The 18,395-nt window shown below is 51.7% G+C and overlaps 1 protein-coding gene across 14 annotated transcripts in view; it reads left to right on the forward strand.

Annotated features, from left to right (window-relative positions):
• Window positions 1-18,395, forward strand: part of RAPGEF1 (Rap guanine nucleotide exchange factor 1) — a 133,606-nt gene that overhangs the window by 31,526 nt on the left and 83,685 nt on the right. For 2 of the 14 annotated variants that reach the window (XM_058693759.1, XM_058693760.1), the window contains exon 1: window positions 956-1,049. The exons of 7 other annotated variants lie outside the window; for them this stretch is intronic. In XM_058693759.1, coding sequence (XP_058549742.1) covers window positions 977-1,049 — 73 coding nt within the window. In that variant the 5' untranslated portion in view covers window positions 956-976. Of the gene's footprint in view, window positions 1-696; window positions 1,050-15,182; window positions 15,284-18,395 lie in introns of those variants that run through there. 5 more of the 14 variants (XM_058693761.1, XM_058693763.1, XM_058693755.1 and 2 more) reach the window with 4 other exon arrangements.

Below are 18,395 nucleotides of genomic sequence, written 5' to 3' on the forward strand. Positions count from 1 at the left end.
TGGGGAGACGGCTCCGGTGAGGGTCCCGTGACTTGTTCAAGACCACACCGCCGCCAAGTGGCAGGGTTGGGGCCCAGACCGATGTCTGTGGTCGCTGTGATGGCAGAGCCCCTTCTCTGTCCAGCCTTGCTGATAGCGTTGCTGTCCGAGAGCTGACTGCAGGCTCAAGTCCTCTTTTTCGTGTTAGGCAAGGGAATGATATTTCTGTCAATGATCATTATCTCCTATAAGAACGGACCGAGGGCGGTGATTGTCTTACGCGGTATACGTGTTTACCGTGTGGAGATTAGACAGCTGTACTTATTAGACTCCCGTTGAGGACACGGCGGTGTGTGTAATTAGGTCTTCTGTTGACAGAAACTCACGTCTCCACTCCCAGCTGGACCCTCAGTGCCTCTGACAGTCTTTCCTCTTCTCCCGGGTCAGCTGACTCTCCTGTTCTTGTAACAGTCTGTCCACACGGTCATCACCGTCTGCGAGGCTTCCTTCGAACCCCCTTTGCCTCCAGGCCTCCTGACACGATGTCTGCCTTTATCCCTGCCTCTTTCTGTCCTTGACACTGGGACTCCTGCCTCTAGTCCAGGGTTAACCCCCTCTGCTCAGGTCCCCTCCTCCCTCCAGAACATGTCATAATCAACATCTGTCTCCTCAACCAGCTGGATTTCAGGCTCTCCAAGAGCAGACTCCAAACAGTGGAAAAAACAGCATCAGCGTCAGGAAACTTTGGCCCTGCCGCTGGCTTTATCGCCTTGGGCAAGTCATTTTCCCTCAGGTTCATGAATCCGAGGTGAGCAGACCACTCAGGGAGAACAGTGTCTGCTCCTGTCCCCGTCGGAAACCGTTGGCCTAGAGTGCAGTTCTGTGCGCAGCGGGCTCCCCGTGTGTGTCTGACGGCCGTGCAGCAAGCCAGAGTCCCCCCGGTCCAGTGTCAGAGCAGCTGCCCCCCACTCAGTGCACTGGGAAGGCAGCTGGAGAGATGGCCGGTCTGGGTGCTGGTTGCGCCGTCTCAGAAGAGATGATACTTGCTTTGAAAGCAAACCACAGTGAAGGTAATTTTTAAAAGCTCTCTCTTTGGGTCGAGAGAGCAGATAATGAGTAATTAGATGAAATCGAGCATTTCAAGCCTCTCTAACCTTGCCTATGGGGAGCCTGGGAGCTTTGCCCTTCTTTGAAGTCCCTGGCGAGGATCCAATCCAGCTGGGTAGGAAGCAGGGCGTCTGTCTGTCTGTCTGTCTGCTGTGCTCTCCGCAAGCTCACAACGACGCACAGTCGCACAGTCGGTCTTTACTCTTAGACACCTTGCAGTAAGAGTAAATAGTCCTGCAACTTATTTATCATGTAACCTTGGGGAAGCTACTTAATTTCTGTCAGCTTCTGTTTGCTTGTCTGTAAAAGGAAGGCAACTAGTAACACGTAGCTGACAGAGCATGAGGAGGAGTGAATGAGGGAGTGTTTGGCCTAGAGCTGGCCCTCAGCACACCTCCGCTGTGGCTGCAATTACTATATAAAAGTCACGTCTTGCTTATGTTGGAAGTCATTTGTTGAAGATTTCTCACACTTTCACGATTACTCTCTACTTCGAAGATGCATCCTTGTATTTTTTAGTCATTCGTTCCCTGAGTTTGTATTTATCAAGCTCCTACTTATGGGCCAGGTACGGTTGATTATTTTCTTCCTGCTCAGGTACATTTTTTTTTTTTCATATTAATTGTTTTTATTTAAGACTTTGTTTAAAGACATAGCATATTGACTGCATATGTCCATCTATGCATACATATTTTTTAAGTGTGTTTTTTTATTTTTTATTTTTATTTTTTTTAATTTTATTTTTTAATATATGAAATTTACTGTCAAATTGGTTTCCATACAACACCCAGTGCTCATCCCAAAAGGTGCCCTCCTCAATACCCATCACCCACCCTGCCCTCCCTCCCACCCCCCATCAACCCTCAGTTTGTTCTCAGGTTTTAACAGTCTCTTATGCTTTGGCTCTCTCCCACTCTAACCTCTTTTTTTTTTTTTCCTTCCCCTCCCCCATGGGTTCCTGTTAAGTTTCTCAGGATCCACATAAGAGTGAAACCATATGGTATCTGTCTTTCTCTGTATGGCTTATTTCACTTAGCATCACACTCTCCAGTTCCATCCACGTTGCTACAAAAGGCCATATTTCATTTTTTCTCATTGCCATGTAGTATTCCATTGTGTATATAAACCACAATTTCTTTATCCATTCATCAATTGATGGACATTTAGGCTGTTTCCATAATTTGGCTATTGTTGAGAGTGCTGCTATAAACATTGGGGTACAAGTGCCCCTCTGCATCAGTACTCCTGTATCCCTTGGATAAATTCCTAGCAGTGCTATTGCTGGGTCATAGGGTAGGTCTATTTTTAATTTTCTGAGGAACCTCCACACTGCTTTCCAGAGCGGCTGCACCAATTTGCATTCCCACCAACAGTGCAAGAGGGTTTCAGGTACATTTCTTAGTGGTTGACATTATAATACCCAGAGCTGCGGTTTGCTGAGCACCTACGTCAGTAGAATCGTTTACCTGCGGGTTAGTTTCGGAAATCAGGGCGTAAAGGGAACATGGCATATAGTCAGGATTACTCCTGAACCCCCTTAAATCTGTAATAACATCAGGGGCCACCAAACTCTTTCTATAAAGAGCCGTATACTAAACACTGGCTTTGCAGGCCACATGTACTTCATTTTCTTTTGTACAACCCTCAGCTCTGAGCCTTTCGGAAGCAGGCCGTGGTCTACACGAACAACCCCTGGTGTTCTGTTGGCCATCTTGGAGGCTGGCTGTTCTCGCAGCCTCCAAGATGGCCCCGTGTTCCCTGCCCCTTGGTATCCACAAGCCCAGACGTAGTACCCTCCTGCGTTGTCCCGGGCTGGTCGTGTGACTGCTGCAGGGGTGCCTGGAGGTGGGTTCTGACTGTGGCGGGGGGAGGCGGAGCGTTCTGCCTCCTTGCCACCGGGGATCCTTTGCTCTGGTGAAGGAGGAGAGGCCCCGAGGCCCCCTGCTAACAGCTCGGGGGTGGGGGGCCGGTGAGCTTGGACACCGCTCCTCCAGCCCTGGCCAAGACCTGAGCTGCAGCTTTGTCAGAGACCCTGAGCTGGGACCCCTGGCTCATTTAAATCATCCTGTCTGTGGGTGATTATGAAATCCTCGGCAGTGAAAGGGAACAGGGAGGAAGCCTAAGGAATGCCTGCTTGCCTGCCGAGTCCAGTCAATTCCTCCTTAGTACGTAGCATCCGTACCAGTTAACTGTGTCACCAAGTCTGTTCACGGGTAGGATGGTTACCTGCGAGTAACCCAGCTCTCCTGGGTGGGCGAGACATGGACGTACTCCTCTTCGTCGCCACAGCTCCCGCCAAGGTCCGTACTGAGGGCTCAACGTCTGCTCTGATCTGACCGGCTCCCAAGCCCTTCTAGGCTGTCACTGGTACGTGCCACGGCACTCCGCTCGGCACAGCAGTGCCCTTGCCCCCCGTGGAGAACTTGTGCCTCCCCCACTCGGTTGCTGTACATGGCCTTGCTCTTTTTCAGGTTTGCCCACAGGACCTTCTGTACTTAATGGCTCTTCCCTGGGCAGCTGGCATTGACCTGTGTCGTGTGGCCTGCCTTGGAAAGATGAGCTGGGCCTCTTGCTTCTGGCTCAGGAATTTGACCCAGGAGTTAGGCCGTCTGATCACTGGTGGGCATTTGAGCTAAAGAGTCTTACGGAATTGGAGGCAGGCGAGCGTGACGTACTCCCCAAGCATGAGTGGTGGTAGCCGAGAAGAAGCGCAGTCACGCGTGTATTTAATGGATGTTGATTTGAGCACCTGCTGTGTGCTGGGCATTGTTTTAGTCACTTGGGTTACAGACCTCCATCCTCGTGGAACATAGGTTTCCAGTGGGGGTAAGTGGACAGTGGCTAATAAACACTGTCCACCAGTGGGCTACAAAGACTGTGAGGTGATCAGTGCCCTGGGAAGCGGAATGAGGGGCGTCAGGGGTCCCAGGCCTGGGGGGTTAGACTGCAGAGTTTACCAGGGCAGACAGGGTGGCCTCACGGGGAAAGGGAGATGTGTCTCACGGAGGAGGACAGGGCGTTGGCCAAGCAGACGTCTGAGGGACTAGCCTTGCAGGCAGGGAGACCAGGTAGGCGTGTTCCGGGAACAGTGAGGACACTGGCGCGACTGGAATGGAGACAGCGACGTCTTACTAGGCTCCGAGGACCATTGCCAGGGCTTTGACTTCTGTCCTGAGAGAAGTGTGGAGCCGCTGCAGAGTCGAGAGCAGAGCAGTGAGATCGTCTGAGTTAGGTGTTCACACGATCACTGTGTCATGTATGTAGGGGGAATGAAGGGGAGCTAGAGCAGAGGCAGGGGTCCCTGCGAGCGGCTGGCGCAGTAACCCAGGGTGGTGCCATGCAGGTGCCGGCAAGTGCTTGGGTCTGGGCATACTTGGAAGACTAGAGCCGAAGGACTTTCTGGCTGCCTGGCTAGGGGTTGTAGGGGAAAGAGAGGAGTCAAGGACGACCCCAAGGCTTTGGGCCTAGGCAGCTAACTATGAGGACGGAGTTCAAATGCCAGCCGTTCAGATGGCGGAGGCTCTGAAGGAAGATTGGAGCTCAGTCAGAAGTGCGTTTTAGACATCCCAGTGGAAATAGCGAGGGGACACCTGGACTGTAAGTCTGGCAAGGAGGAAGATCTGGACTGGAGGTATAAATTTAGGAGTCTTGGCGTAGGGAATGTATTTAAAGCTGTAGGAGCAAGCGGGCTCCCTACGGGAGTGAGCCTCAGTGGAGAATGGCACAGGTGCAGAGGGACAGAAAGCAGCGGGAGATGGGGAGGGCAGGTCCTCAGGGCTGCCTTCTTTACCCTTGTCTGCCCTTCCCGACGGCGGGGTGTTGTTTAGCTTTTCTAGGGTTCCCAGGGTCTCCTTGCATTCCGATTTACCATAAGCCTTTCTTTTCACTTGAACGCGTTCATTGGGTTTCTGTTCCTTGCTGAAGAACCGTGGCCAAAATGTCATCATTCCCATTTACAGGTGGGAGATGGGTTTAAGGGTTAACCTTACTCAAGGTTATGCCAAGTGGCCTCACTGGAACTGGCATCCACCCCCCTCTGGCTCCAAAGCTTGTGCAAAGTGCATCTGTATCCCATTGCCCCTCAGCGGTCTCAGGGGCCTCAGTGCAGTGAAAGCAATTGGAGCATGGAGTGGGTAGTCAGTTTGTTCGTTAATTTCCTTTTTTTCATTTTCTGTCGGTAACTATCTCAGCGCCTGCTCTGTGTCAGATATTTTCAGGCACAGATCTTTCTGAACCTGAGTTCCTCGCCTGAACCACAGAACACACAGTTATTTGAGTGATGATTTTCTCAGATAATCCAGGGATGGTCCAGAGCTGGTGTCATTCTAGACGCAGAGAGAATTTATTACATCCAGTAGATACCGTAAGGTCTTAGGCTTCATTCTTCCCTGTTATGCTGTTTAGCTGAGGAAGGTGGAAACCCAGATAGCCCCCAGGTAGGTTCATAATTGCGGACTGATAACTACTGATAGCCACTACGGAAGGATGAGAGTGAGATCTGAAGGGCTAAGTCAGAGTTATCTATTATCTAGGTGGAGTGAGGTGGACCTGTGTGTGTGTATGTGTGTGTGTGTGTGTGTGTGTGTGTGTGTGTGTGTGTAGTTGGGGGGGAGCATTGTCTACATGAGGAAACAACGTGTAAAGGTCCTGAAACAAAGGGGTGGGGCGGAGAGAGGAGTCCTCAGTGGAAGAGGAGATGGAGCCTTCAGTTTAAGAGCATCAGCAAGCTGAAAAGTCATCAAGTGTTTTAGGTGGTGTATGTGCGTTTGTGAAAGATTGAGAATGGAGATCAGATTGGTGCCGTGAGGGCCGCAGGAGGGGACTTGGCAGCGGACTGAGCCGTCCCAGCAGATGATGCAATACGGACGGGTGGCGGAAGTGGGGAGATTCGCTGGCCTTTGGAGGCTGAAGGGGCAGGACTTGCTAACGGTGGGATCTGGAGAATAACGGACAGGAAGTGGGGCAGGGACGGCAGTGAGATTCCTGGTGTGTGTTAATGGGCGCTCACCATTCACTGAGATAAGAGGTGTGGGAGGAAACCCATTTATTTGGCTTAAATATAAACAGTGAATTATGGTCCTCTGAGGGCTTTTTCTATTTTTGTTAACCATGGGAGCAAAACTATTAGTTATAGGTGTTTGCAGGTTGAAGTTCTTTTTTTTTTTTTTTTTTTTTTTAATGTTTGTTTATTTTTGAGAGAGAAATGCACAGAGGGTGAGGAGGGGAGGGGCAGAGAGAGAGGGAGACATAGAATCGGAAGCAGAGTCTAGGCTCCGAGCCATCAGCACAGAGCCCGACGCGGGGCTCGAACTCACGAAGCACGAGATCATGACCTGAGCCGAAGTCGGACGCTTACCTGACTGAGCCACCCAGGCGCCCCAGTTCTTGAAGTTCCTGTGGAATTTGGGAGGCTGTTAAAGGGACAGTGCTCCAAGCCCATCTTGAGAGACCCTCCCTTTGCCTGGCAAGACATCTTTTCTACGCAGCTCTGCTCAGGGAGATAACTGTGCACGTCCTGACCTTCACGAGGGGCAAGAGACCTGGCTGTGGCTCATTTTTATTTCTTTTCGTGGGCAGTTGGGCTCCTAATGAGAACGTTTTCCATTAGGAGGTCCCAGGAAGCCTCTGTTCACGAGTGACTCACGTGATTTATCGGAACAACTGTGTCAACTGTGCTCACGTGAGTAGCCAACACTTGCCACAAGCAGCCATCAGGGTGTTGCTGTCCGGTGATGGGGACCCGTGATGGTGGCGTACCAAGGTTGACAAGTTGGTTTTCTATTAATATGAAAACTAACTTCTTTTAAGGCATGTGGGTGGAGACCCCTTAGATGGATGGCATGAAGGGAGGGAAGGCAGGATCCCCGCGTGGCATTAAGTATTTGCCAACTACGTTTGAACTTGGCATCCTCAGCTCCGTCCCAGGATCTGGGCGCACTCAGTTCTAACAAGGACCACCGGGAGCTGGTTGTACAAATGGGCTGATATCCTTCCATGTATCTTCTCTGCTTCTTCCAATTAAGAAAAATCGGGGTCCCTGGGTGGCTCAGTCAGTTAAGCATCCGACTTCGGCTGAGGTCATGATCTCACGGTTCGTGGGTTCGAGCCCCACGTTGGGCTCTGTGCTGACAGCTTGGAGCCTGGAGCCTGCTTCGGATTCTGGGTCTCCCTGTCTGTCTGCCCCTCCCCGCTTCTCTCTGTCTCTCTGTCTCTCTCTATTAAAAAAAAAATAAACCACAACAACAAAAAGCTGAGGTCCAGGGTGCCTTGGTGGCTTAGTTGGTTGGGCATCCAGTTCGGCTCAGGTCATGATCTAGCAGTTCGTGGGTTCAAGCCCCACGTTGAACTCTGTGCTGCTGGAGCAGAGCCTGCTTGGGATTCTCTCTCTCCCTGTCTCTCTGTCTCTCCCCTGCTTGTGCTCTCTCTCTCTCCATCTCCCTCAAGATAAATAAACTGGAGGGAGAGAGGGAGAGAGAGAGGGAAAGAAGGAAGGAAAAAGCTGAGGACCACCTTACCCTTTTTTCTTGGGACATTTTTAAAAATGAAACCTAAGGGAAACATACTCAAGCGAGAATGAGCATTTGGGGAGGGGTGACGAGAATTCCCTGTGTCAGTTACTTGATTGGCCACTACAAAATTATTGATTATTTGAATCCATCGCTTGGTTTTGTCTTCTCAAAGGTTCCAGTTTTGTCGTAAAGCCAGTGGCCAGCAGTTTGATTTAACATGTTAAACAAAGTCCAGATGAGTAAACGAGGATGTAACTGGCTTTATTGAACGTTCATGAATTGGGCATCGCCCCATCTAGCAAGCAGGAAGGAGCCTGGAGGGCCTGCATAAAATGGTGGGAGGCTTTGATGGCAGAGGCAGGGCGGGACAGGGCAGCTCCTATCAAAAGAAAAGAAAGGATTGTTTCTGGCTAGGTCACCTTCCTTTGGCTGGAGGGGGGGGAATCTATCACGCAGATCACCTTTCCAGTGTGATCAGGAAATTCCAGATTGATCGACTAATGGTCACATTCCTGGTATTAAATCCTGATTTGCCATGGTTTTGAACCTTTTGAACAGTTGAAATGTTCAGCTTATCTTGTATCTTCCTTCTCACCAGAACCCCACTTGTAGTTTAACTAATTATCTTCTGCCTGTGCAATTACATTTAAGTGCCAAGAATGAAGAGTACCTGGGGGCTGAGAAAAGCGTGTGATGGGACCTAATCTTTTACTTCATTCAGCAGATACTAATGGGGACTTTCTGTGTACCCAGCACAATGCTGGGCAATGGGGACGTAGCAATGAGCAAAATAGACCAAGCCGGGCCTCTCACCGCCTCGTGGGAAAGAGAGGCGGTAAACTTAACCTGCAGGACACCGAGGTGCTCGCGGGGTCTCTGACCTAGTTACCAACCCTAGTTACCAACTCTAGCTACCAGGTCAAGGAAGGTCTCCCGGAGAAAGGTGTTCCAGCAGAAGGAGCCGAGCATGTTCTAGATGGTCTGGATGGGACTTCACGTGGATTCCAGCACTAACGTTGACAGTTCTAAGTGTCGCTGCCCCGTTGCATCGTGCGTGGGGTTGCATTTTATCCAGACAGAAGGGCTGGGTTTGAAGAAGGCCTTGTACACAAGGCCACAATTGTGTATGGTCAGAATTACCCTTGAAAATAAATCCAGTGTCAGTTATCCTTTCAGCATTGAAAGGGAATGCTGTCTCTTTAGAGCAGGGGCCAGTACTCCCTCCTTCTCCCCCAGGGCCAAATCCACGTGGCTCCCTGTTTTTACAAATAAAGGTCCATCGGAGCACAGCCCGTTTATTGACCAATCACATGTGCTGCTTTCTCGCTAAAGTGACAGAGTTGAGTAGTTTAACAGAGACTGTATGCCCCACAGAGCTGAAGCTATTTACTCTCTTGCCCTCTAAAGAAAATGTTTGCTGACTCCTCCTTGGAGCGAATGTAGGACTTAGTTTTATATTTAAGCACCATGTTCTAAAAAGAAAATTGTTATCTTTAACGCCAGAATCCTATTAGTGAGGTGAGATGTTCACACCACAGAAGGCAGGAAAGATCTGAGGACTCAGTCATGGCCCCTCTCTTGTCTCACTCTCACTTGGGTTCATATGCTTAATAACGGAAGAGAGAGTGATTTGCCTAAAATATTTACCCTTCTCCCTCTCCCTTCCTTCCTCCCCTTTCTGCCTCTCTGTTTCTTCAAGTGCACATAATTGGGTTGATCTGAGGTTAATGGAATCCAGCATACACTCTTGTGCTTCAGACGTGGCGGCTGGCAAAGAAAAGCGCGGGGAGACTTAATAGGCAGGTGGTGTGGTTCTACCCAGAAGCTAAGATGACGTCATAGTGATTTCAGTGGAGAAGCGTGGTGAGAACTGCCCTGCAGCTGTCCACACTGTTCCCGTCGTACCTGGTGATGCGGGCTCCAGGGTCCACTGTCTCTGGGCTCGACCAGTATCGTTCATCTGTTTGGAGGTTGTAGTTTCATTTGCATCGAATTATAAATTTGATTTGATTCGATGGTTGTAAAGAAACAGCAAGTCACGTGGCGGATAGAGTTCAGGACAGCCCTCAGCGTCACTGTCTCCTCGTGTTCACGCCTTTGTGTAAATCCTTGAGTGTGGACCGGCCTGTGAATGGGCCCAAGGCGATGGGCTGTCCCTCCCCTGCTAATGTGCTAGCTCGCTCTGGAGACGTTGTCGCTTGCATTAGAGAAGTAAGAGGCTCCATGTGGCAGGGAGCTGAGGGCAGCCTTCAGCCTACAACCAGCAAGAAGCCAGAGCCCTTAGCCTTAAAGCTGCAAGGAAATTAATTCTGCCAGGTACTTGAGGGAACTTGGACACAGACCCTTCCCTGGTTAAGCCTCCAGACGAGACCTCAGCCCCGCCAGCACTTTGACCGCAGCCTTGTGGAGAACCCATCGAAATGCCCATGATCAGACCCTGACCCGCAGAAAGTGTGACGTATGGGGCACACCTGCGTGTGTCTTAGTCGGTTGAGCATCTGACTCTTGATTTTGGCTCAGGTCATGATCCCAGGGTCGTGGGATCAGCCCCACATCGGGCTTCTCACGGAGCATGGAGCCTGCTTAAGATTCTCTCTCCCCCCCCACATCCCGCCCCTCTTCCCCGCTCATGTACTGTCTTTCTAAAAAAAATACAAAGAGTGACATAATAAATGTGCATGCTTTTTGTCACACCACAATAGAAAACTAATACAAAGGACAAAAAGTTTACCCCGGTTTTTATTGGTTCATATTAACATTATAAAAATGCAAGCTAATTCTGGGAATCTGTAATAGGTTCTCCCCCCGCCCCCCTCGAAAGTTGTCCTTAGGGCACCTGGGTGGCTCCATAGGTTAAGTGCCTGACTTTGGCTCAGGTCACGATCTCACAGTTCATAGCTTCTAGCCCCGCATTGGGCTCTGTGCTGACAGTGTGGAGCCTGCTTGGGATTCTGTGTGTGTGTCTCTCTCTCTGCCCCTACCCCACTTGTGCTCGGTCTCTCTCTCTCTCTGTCTCAAAACAAAAATTAAAACATCTTAAAAAGTCCCCAAATTTTGGGTCACTTGACAAAATTGGAATATGAATGGTGGCTTAGATAAAAAGTATTGTCTCAATCAATGTTAAATTTCCTGATGGTGATGACTGTGCTGTAGTGATATAAAAAAATGTCCATATTCACAGGAAGCACTCACTGAAAAACTCCAGGGGACACACCATGGTATGTGTGAAACTCACTCTCAAATGGCTCAGAAAACAGCGTATATGTATTGAAAGTATGTATGCGTGTGTGCGTGTGCGTTTCAACCCCTGCTTTTTAAGAGTTCAGAGAACATCTGGAAGGTCTTTCCTCTTAGGGCAGGGCATTTTACCGTTTGCCTTTCCTCTCTGTATACCTCCTGAAGCAAGACGGACTGCTGAAAATGCCACTTGGTGTCTGTAACTTTGTGCCCCGGCAGGCGGGGCGGGCCGACGTAGGACCCCGTCTGATGTGGTTACTTGTGTAAGAAAGCTTCATTCCCAGGCCTTTGCTCCTTTACGACTCACAACAGCCCTTCGTGGCGGGTGCTGTTGCGTGTCTCGCTTTTGCTGAGGAGGCTGTGAAAGTCCCATCCCAGGTTTCGGAGCCAGTTAGTGGGGAGCCGGGCCCGACTGCAGGTGGGACCCGGAGGCCTGTGCCTGAAGGCTGCCACAGAACGTCACCCCAGGGGCGCTCTTCCCACTGCTCCCCTTCCAGAAACCGGCCCCTCCCCCCCAGGAAAGCGGCCGAACTACGAACACGACGCTGGGCCCGCACCGGTCTGCCTTCCGTGGGGGGCATCAGGTCACGGCCCCGGGGAGCCTGTAGGCCTTCGGTCCCTGTCGCGTCCCGCCGGTGAGTCCACAGGTGGCCCCTGTGGTTGTTTCTGTGGTCCCGACAAGGTGTTGCCAGGAGGTGCCCCGCGGGCGGCCACGGAGGGGGGCCCGGTGGTGGTTCACCCGAGTGCGTGGAGGATTGGGCCAGTCCTCATGCGCGTCCTCCCGGAAGTCGGCCTCAGCTGCCACGGGGGTGGCGCCTGGGGACATTTGCCATCCCTCCTGCATACGCTGGGCTGCCCGCGCGCCCCCTTCTGTGAGCGTCGAGGGCCCCTTTTGGCCTCTCCTGGAGTGTCAGTGGGGGGGCCCTTCTTCCAGCACTTGGGCCATCGGACAGCGGCGCTCTCATTCACCCGGTTCTGCCTGTGACGCGTCCGCGAGCTGAGGAATTCCTGACTCTAGATTGGCCGTGAGCCTGCTGGTCCGTTTTGTCCAGCCCTTCTAGACCCTCTCTAGACTGCCCTTCTAGACCTTCTCCGGTTTTCCTCCTAAAAAGCTGGCGAGGTGGGACCACCGCACCTGGCCCCAGCGTGCCCCCCACCTGGCCCCAGCGTGTGGCTGCCTCCAGGGGAGCTGTTGGATCTCCCCACCAGGGCTCCTGGCTCTACTCCCCCAGACCCCCCACCTGGCCCCAGCGGACCCCCCACATGGCCCCAGCGTGTGCCTGCCTCCAGGGGAGCTGTTGGATCCCTCGGGCTTTCTCCTGCGCCCTGAGGCAGGAGTGTTCTCCGTCCCTGTGGGGTGCAGTCTCAGGCCGAAGTCATCCGCTCTGACCACACTGAGCTCTGACCACACTGAGCGTTAGCCTCAGATCTCAGTGTTGATGTGACCAACATCTCACTTTTGCCAAGAATAGGTGGGGAAAACCCCTGTTTCCATTAGTTCTTTAAGGGTTATTTCTGTGTTAACCTGGAGCCCCGGAAAACAACAGGCGGGACTGTATTAATAATTGGGATTCCCTAAGAAATGTATCCACAAATACAAAGTTCTTGGGCTATTGAATTTTTTAATGGAGAGCAAATATTAAGTGGCTATTTGAAGAACATTTTAGATCATGTAAAGTTTTGTGTTTTTTTTTTTTTTTTTTTGAGAGAGGGCATGTAAGTGATCACACGTGAGCAGGAGGAACGGTGGGGGGGGGTGGGAAGCAGGGAGAGAGAGGGAGAAAGAGAATCTCAAGCAGGCTCTGTGCTGTCAGCTCAGAGCCCAACTCGGGGCTCGATCTCACAACCCTCGAAATCCCAACATGAGCCGAAATCAAGAGTTGGACGCTTAACCAGCTGAGTCACTGAGGTGCCCCAAACATTGTGGATCGGTGTAAAACCAAGATTGAAGACGCAGTTCACAGTGTTACTTTACATCCCCCTAAAATTTCTTCTGGAATGTCACACCAGGAAAAGTTTTCCCTCTTCTGTTGAGTGCATATATTTTCTTTGGATGCTCAAAATTAACCCATTTGTTTACCTTTTTACCTTCACTGCTAGGAAACTTAGAGCCACACTGCCAAGGCTCAGTCGCGGTAACTCTTGTGTTCTAATCTTCTGAGTCTGTTCTCTTTGAAACTCTCTTGTTTGTTTTGTGTTTAGTACTGCCTAAATAAATACCTTCAGCCAGGGGGAGAATTGCTTTGTAACTTAGCGCACAGTTTGTAACTTTGTAACAGTTCTGTGGTTTGCTTTGACCCTGCTTCTGGGTAGAAGAAGCAGCTGTGTGTTACGTTAATTATTAGGCGTATGTTTTAACTAATGTAGACAAGAGCTTGTTGACCTGTGCGCAGGGTGAGGACTCCGATGTCAGCTTCTACCCAGAGAAGTCAAACCCCATGATATAATTTTGATTGAGGAGAATTTTGTTCTGCCCGAGACTGAACTTGGGGGTCTGGTACAGACCAAAGACGTCTGCAGTGAGTGTTAATGACTGACTGTCGGAGCTGGGCCACTTGTCTGCCTTCTGGCCGTGTTTCCTTTGCCCTCCTTGGTCACTGACGGAGGGGAGAGGAGGAAAACTCTTGGCAGATGCTTTTATTTTAGCCGGACCCCTAGGCGAGTCGGAGGAAGCTAATTTTAGTTCCATTTTTAAAGTTAAGGTAGTCTAGCTGCGTCTTTCCTCTTAGGGTAGAGTGTTTTAGCTTTTGTTTTTGCTTTTGCATTTCCTGTGTATACCTCCCGAAGCAAAATGGACTGCTAAAAATGTCACTTAGTGTTTTATTTTGTGCCTAGAATAACATTCAAGACTTGCGAGCCCGGTGAGTCACTGAAACAGTTTTAGGAGAAAAGAAGTGTTGTCTGTGTTATTCTGTATTTCCCTCTAGAGATTTTCTGGTTGATTTTGTGTACTTATTTTAATTGGATATACCTAATCTATTTCTTTCATCAGTAGCAATATAATAACATTTTATTGGCTGGCACTTCGCATGCCTCCTTGTGCGCTGAATACCTTGTTTATAAAGGCACAGTACATCTTGTAGGAAGACCGTGGTTAAAGAGGAAAGTGGCTGGAAGGTACAGTCACGCTCCTTATCCAGCGGCCAACTAGCAGACAAGCTTTGTACGCATCCGTCGTCATTAGACCTTACACGTGTGCCCGTCACGGTGGACTTGGGTTCGTGCCAGTGTCTGGCACGCTGTAGACCCTTTCCGTTGTTGGGTAAATGAAGTCAGTAGCAATACAGGTGGGGAAAAGTCCAAGAAAGATGGTTTTATAAAGCAAACTAAGTAGGGAAATCAGCTAGGCCAGTGGGGCTCAGACCCCGTGTGTGTCAAAATCACCCGGAGGGCTCCCGAAAGTGGGTTGCTGGGCCCCACCCCCAGAGCTTCTGGTGCAGTGGGGGTGGCGCGGGGCCCCAGAGATTGCACTTCTGACCACGTCATGGGTGAGGCTGCTGTTGCTGCTGGTGGTTCATCACCACACTTTGAGAGCCACTCATGTAGGCTTATGACAAGGAAAGAGGCTGGAGAAATTGTGCTCGGCCTCGTTGACAAAACCATTTAGTGGCAGAACTGACTCGAGAAGCCGGCCTCCCACTTCCTGACTTCCAGGAGAGAGAAATGTTCCCCGATGTCCCTAAATGGGCAAACTGCCATGATGTGACCACATGCCCTAGTGCCTTTCTTGGGATTTAGTCCCAGGTAAGTGACAACTTTGGGAGAGGACAAGAGGTGTTGTTACAGATACTTGTTAGTCCTGCAGACAACGTGCCCTGTCCCAGCTGCCCATTTGTGACCAGATGGCATCCACCACCCATCGAAGGAGGTGGTTTGTTTGGAAGCTGGTTAGTCCTCTGAGGTCTCTTGACCCTCCTGGAGGTCTGAGCACGGCCCTCGTGCTTGGTCGGCTGTAGATGGGACAGGGTCTCGGGGGGAAGCTGGCCAGCTACGCGGGTGGTTGCCGTGCAGCACGGAGGCGCTAAGGTTGGGGTGGGGGGGCACTTTGGACAGCCCCCTGGGGCCCGCCTCATGGCCCTTCTCTACTTCCTCTGGGTGAGATGACGAATCCGATGGGCAGGCAGGCTCAAGCAGAGGCTGTTGGGTTTGGGCACAAGGAGCTTATTGTAGGCGTTTCCTGCTCACGCATCTCTCTTTCATTTCCCGCCCTTTGTATGCACCGTCACTGGTCACCCTGGCGCCACTGTCCCCCCCCCCCCCCACACACACACACTCGTCCCTGTGACACTTAAGACACTTGAATGTCACGATGAGTCACAGTGAGCAGAGTCTGAGTACAGGCGGGTTCCCAAGCGCCGTGTAACTTTTGGCCTCATTATCCTCTCTGAGCCTTAGTTTCCTCGTCTGTGGAATGGCCGTTGAGATCACGTGTGCCTGTCAGGGCCGGCACGGTAAGTGCTCAGTGAATCACGGCCGTTTTAAGGACAGCGCGGACTGGACCAGGCTGGATTGTGGGCAGTGCTTGACTAACACGTGCCTTCAGTGGCCCCTTCCCTGCACTTCGTGGTCTCTGTCAGTGTCGGGACGGCGCCCGCACGTTTGGGTTTTGCCTTAACGTGCAGGGAGTTCGCTGTGTCTCAGCATCTCGGGGGAAGGGCCTTGTTGAGAGGAGTAGGGCTCCAGGGCGCTGTGCTGTCACCCTGCGGGCAGCATGTTTCGACCGTGAACTGAGCCGTCCTCCCGGCCAGTGGAGCCCCCGGTGCTCGTCACCCGCTGTAGAGTGTGCTTCGCGGCGTGGGGAGGCCGGAGGCCCGCCCTCCTGGACCCAGCAGCCCGCCCCTGCCTGGCCCCGCTGGCCCTGCTCCCTCTCGCCACTCCCTCCCTCTGCCGTACTGACCAAGTCTCCCGATTCACCTTGGCCCTGCTGGCCCAGGGCCTTCCCAACATGCTCCTCCCTCTGCCAGAAACACTTTTCCTCGGTCCACACGCCCGGCCCTCCCCACACACGCTACAGAAAATGAAAACCTGGCCAGCTGCAGTGAGTCTTTCAGGCTCCAGTTTAGACCGGTTTCCTTGCAGGGTCCAGGGCGGAAGATGGCTTTAGGGCACCCATCCCTGCCTTACTCCCCACCCACCCAAGTTCTGCTGGCACCCGAGCCCCGTCCCGGGCTGCCTCTGGGGGCGTGCAGCCCGCGGGCCGCGCACTCAGCGCTCTCGCAGTTGGGTCACGGGGCCTCGGCCCACTCGGTCGCAGTCGTGCTTGCGGGGGTTTGTGCAGGTCTCTCTTCCCCGTCCCTCCTGAGTGTCCGTGCCGCGACTGCCTGACACGCTGCGCACCGGGCACTGCGCATCAGAGGCTTGAAAAGCGCCCTGAGCCGTGTTGCCCCCGACGATCGTGCTCCCCATCCTCTGCAGGGTTCCTTCCTCGCCCAAGAGGAGAGAGGGACCGTCACAGGCTCTTCCTCGGCATGGCGCCAGCTCAGACTGGACTTTGTTTATGGGGAGCCTTCTTCCCTTGGGGCCATGCGGGGGCCCCCCTAACCCGGGCAGGTGGGGGCAGTGTCAAGGGGCACGACCGTCACCAGACGATGTCGCCAGAGGGTTCACACTTCTCCAGGCTCTGCCGTGCCTAAGCCAGCGCCGTTGCATCGGTGCCTTGTGCCCCGCGTGGCTGCTGCCCTCATAGGGAGAAGACATTCCTCCCGAGCGGAGTATGGAGCTCCAGATTTCTTTGTACCTGGGGGAGAAGCCCAAGTGGGGGCCTCTCATATTTGGGGAATGGGCCCAGGGTCAGCTGTATAGCACAGAGATAGGAGCTCAGTTTTATCAGGCGGTCTTCTTTGGGTAAGAGATCGGAATTAAAAAAAATTTATTTTTTTAGCATTTATTTATTTTTGAGACAGAGACAGAGCATGAACGGGGGAGGATCAGAGAGAGAGGGAGACACAGAATCCAAGGCAGGCTCCGGGCTCTGAGCTGTGAGCACAGAGCCCGACGTGGGGCTCGAACTCACGGACTGCGAGATTATGACCTGAGCCGAAGTCGGACGCTTAACCGATTGAGCCACCCGGGCGCCCCTGGGTAAGGGGTCGGAATGTTAAAGCCAAACAGTGCTTCAGTAGATTGGACAGAAGAGGCAGCCAATTTGAGATTTCAGAACTGGACTTTCCACGGATGGTTTGGGTTTCCTGCCCACAGAAACGAAATGTTGAAGTTAAAGCGGCACTGTGTTCTTAGCAGCCGGGCTTTAACCAAGCCTCAGGACACGCGAGGTTCTGTGCTAAAATTTTTGTTTTGATGAAAAGTTTAGAAACACTACTCTCAGCCTCCACCACAAAGAATACAAAAATATTATTGTAAAGAAATTAAATATATTTCAATTCCTGCTTCGTGGTCATACTTCAATTTGTAAAGAGAGTTGGAACCCAAAACGCTTTAAAAGGTGACCTTCAAAAATGTGCCAAATCTTCTGCAGTGTAGACCCATGTACAGATTCAGTCCACTGATTTTCACGCATTTTTTCAAACATCCACTAGCTTTTGGAAGGCTGCGTATTTTTATTATTAAGACGTCCTCAGTTCTGAGGACGTTGTGGCCGGCAGACCAGTTGCAGAACAAAACTGAAAACTGTCTTGGGGAGGTTGAAGCCAGCAGGGTGAGTTCACTATGGGCCCAGGCTTCCTAGAAGAAAATGAAGTGACACGTTTTTCTCCATGGGCACTTGGTGGCTCTCAGAAAGTTCTGGTCGAACGCCCTGGGACTGTCTGCTGCCATCCCCTTCTTCCTAAGGAATGGTTTGACAAACCCCACCCAGACCGCGTCGTAGGAACATCCTGCTTCCTGTCAGATCTGGGGGTACCTGTGCTTGGGGATGCTGGGTCCCTAGCACATTCCTTTCTTTCCCAGCTGGCTTTGTTTTCCTGTGTAGAAAATTCAGAGTTTTCCATCTTAAATGGAAAAATGTGGTTATCATCTTAGAATGTGTTCTAAGGACTTCGAAGGTACTTTTGTTTTCCACTAAGAAAACCGTTCATTCGTGGGTTGGGGTGAGTGTGGGATAAGGACCCATCCTCCTGCCTCGGGGCCAGCTCCTGAGCAGTCAGGCTGGGCCGTAGGCCTAGCAGGGTGCCGGCTTTTCACCAGTCCTAATTCTGGACCCCCTGACGCAGCCCCTCCGCTTGTAGCCTCTGTGCGTTTTGTCCAGGTTGGTTTCTTCTGACGGCAGATGTGAACGCGTGTAGTTTTGTGTGTGCTTTTGATAGATGCCTTGTCATTGACCCACTTCTCTCTCTACCTTCGTGAGAACCACTGCCTTAGAGCAATTACTGGAGGGAAAAGCCACTTTTTTTCCAGCACAGAGTAGATGCTAAACAAACATTGTAGCCTGATACGAGCAAGGATACACAGGGCAGGAGAGCAGTCGTGACCACTCTGGTCCCCCACTTCTGGTGAACGTTGTTGTCCTGAGCACGTGCGCACAGTCAGTCTGCGGGAAATATCTACTGACTTACCTGTGCTCTGAGCCTTGTACTAAAGACGCCTGTTTTAGCCAGATTTCCTGGC

Source organism: Neofelis nebulosa, chromosome 12 (genome assembly GCF_028018385.1).
Source record: "Neofelis nebulosa isolate mNeoNeb1 chromosome 12, mNeoNeb1.pri, whole genome shotgun sequence".
In the NCBI taxonomy this organism is placed as follows: Eukaryota; Metazoa; Chordata; class Mammalia; order Carnivora; family Felidae; genus Neofelis; species Neofelis nebulosa.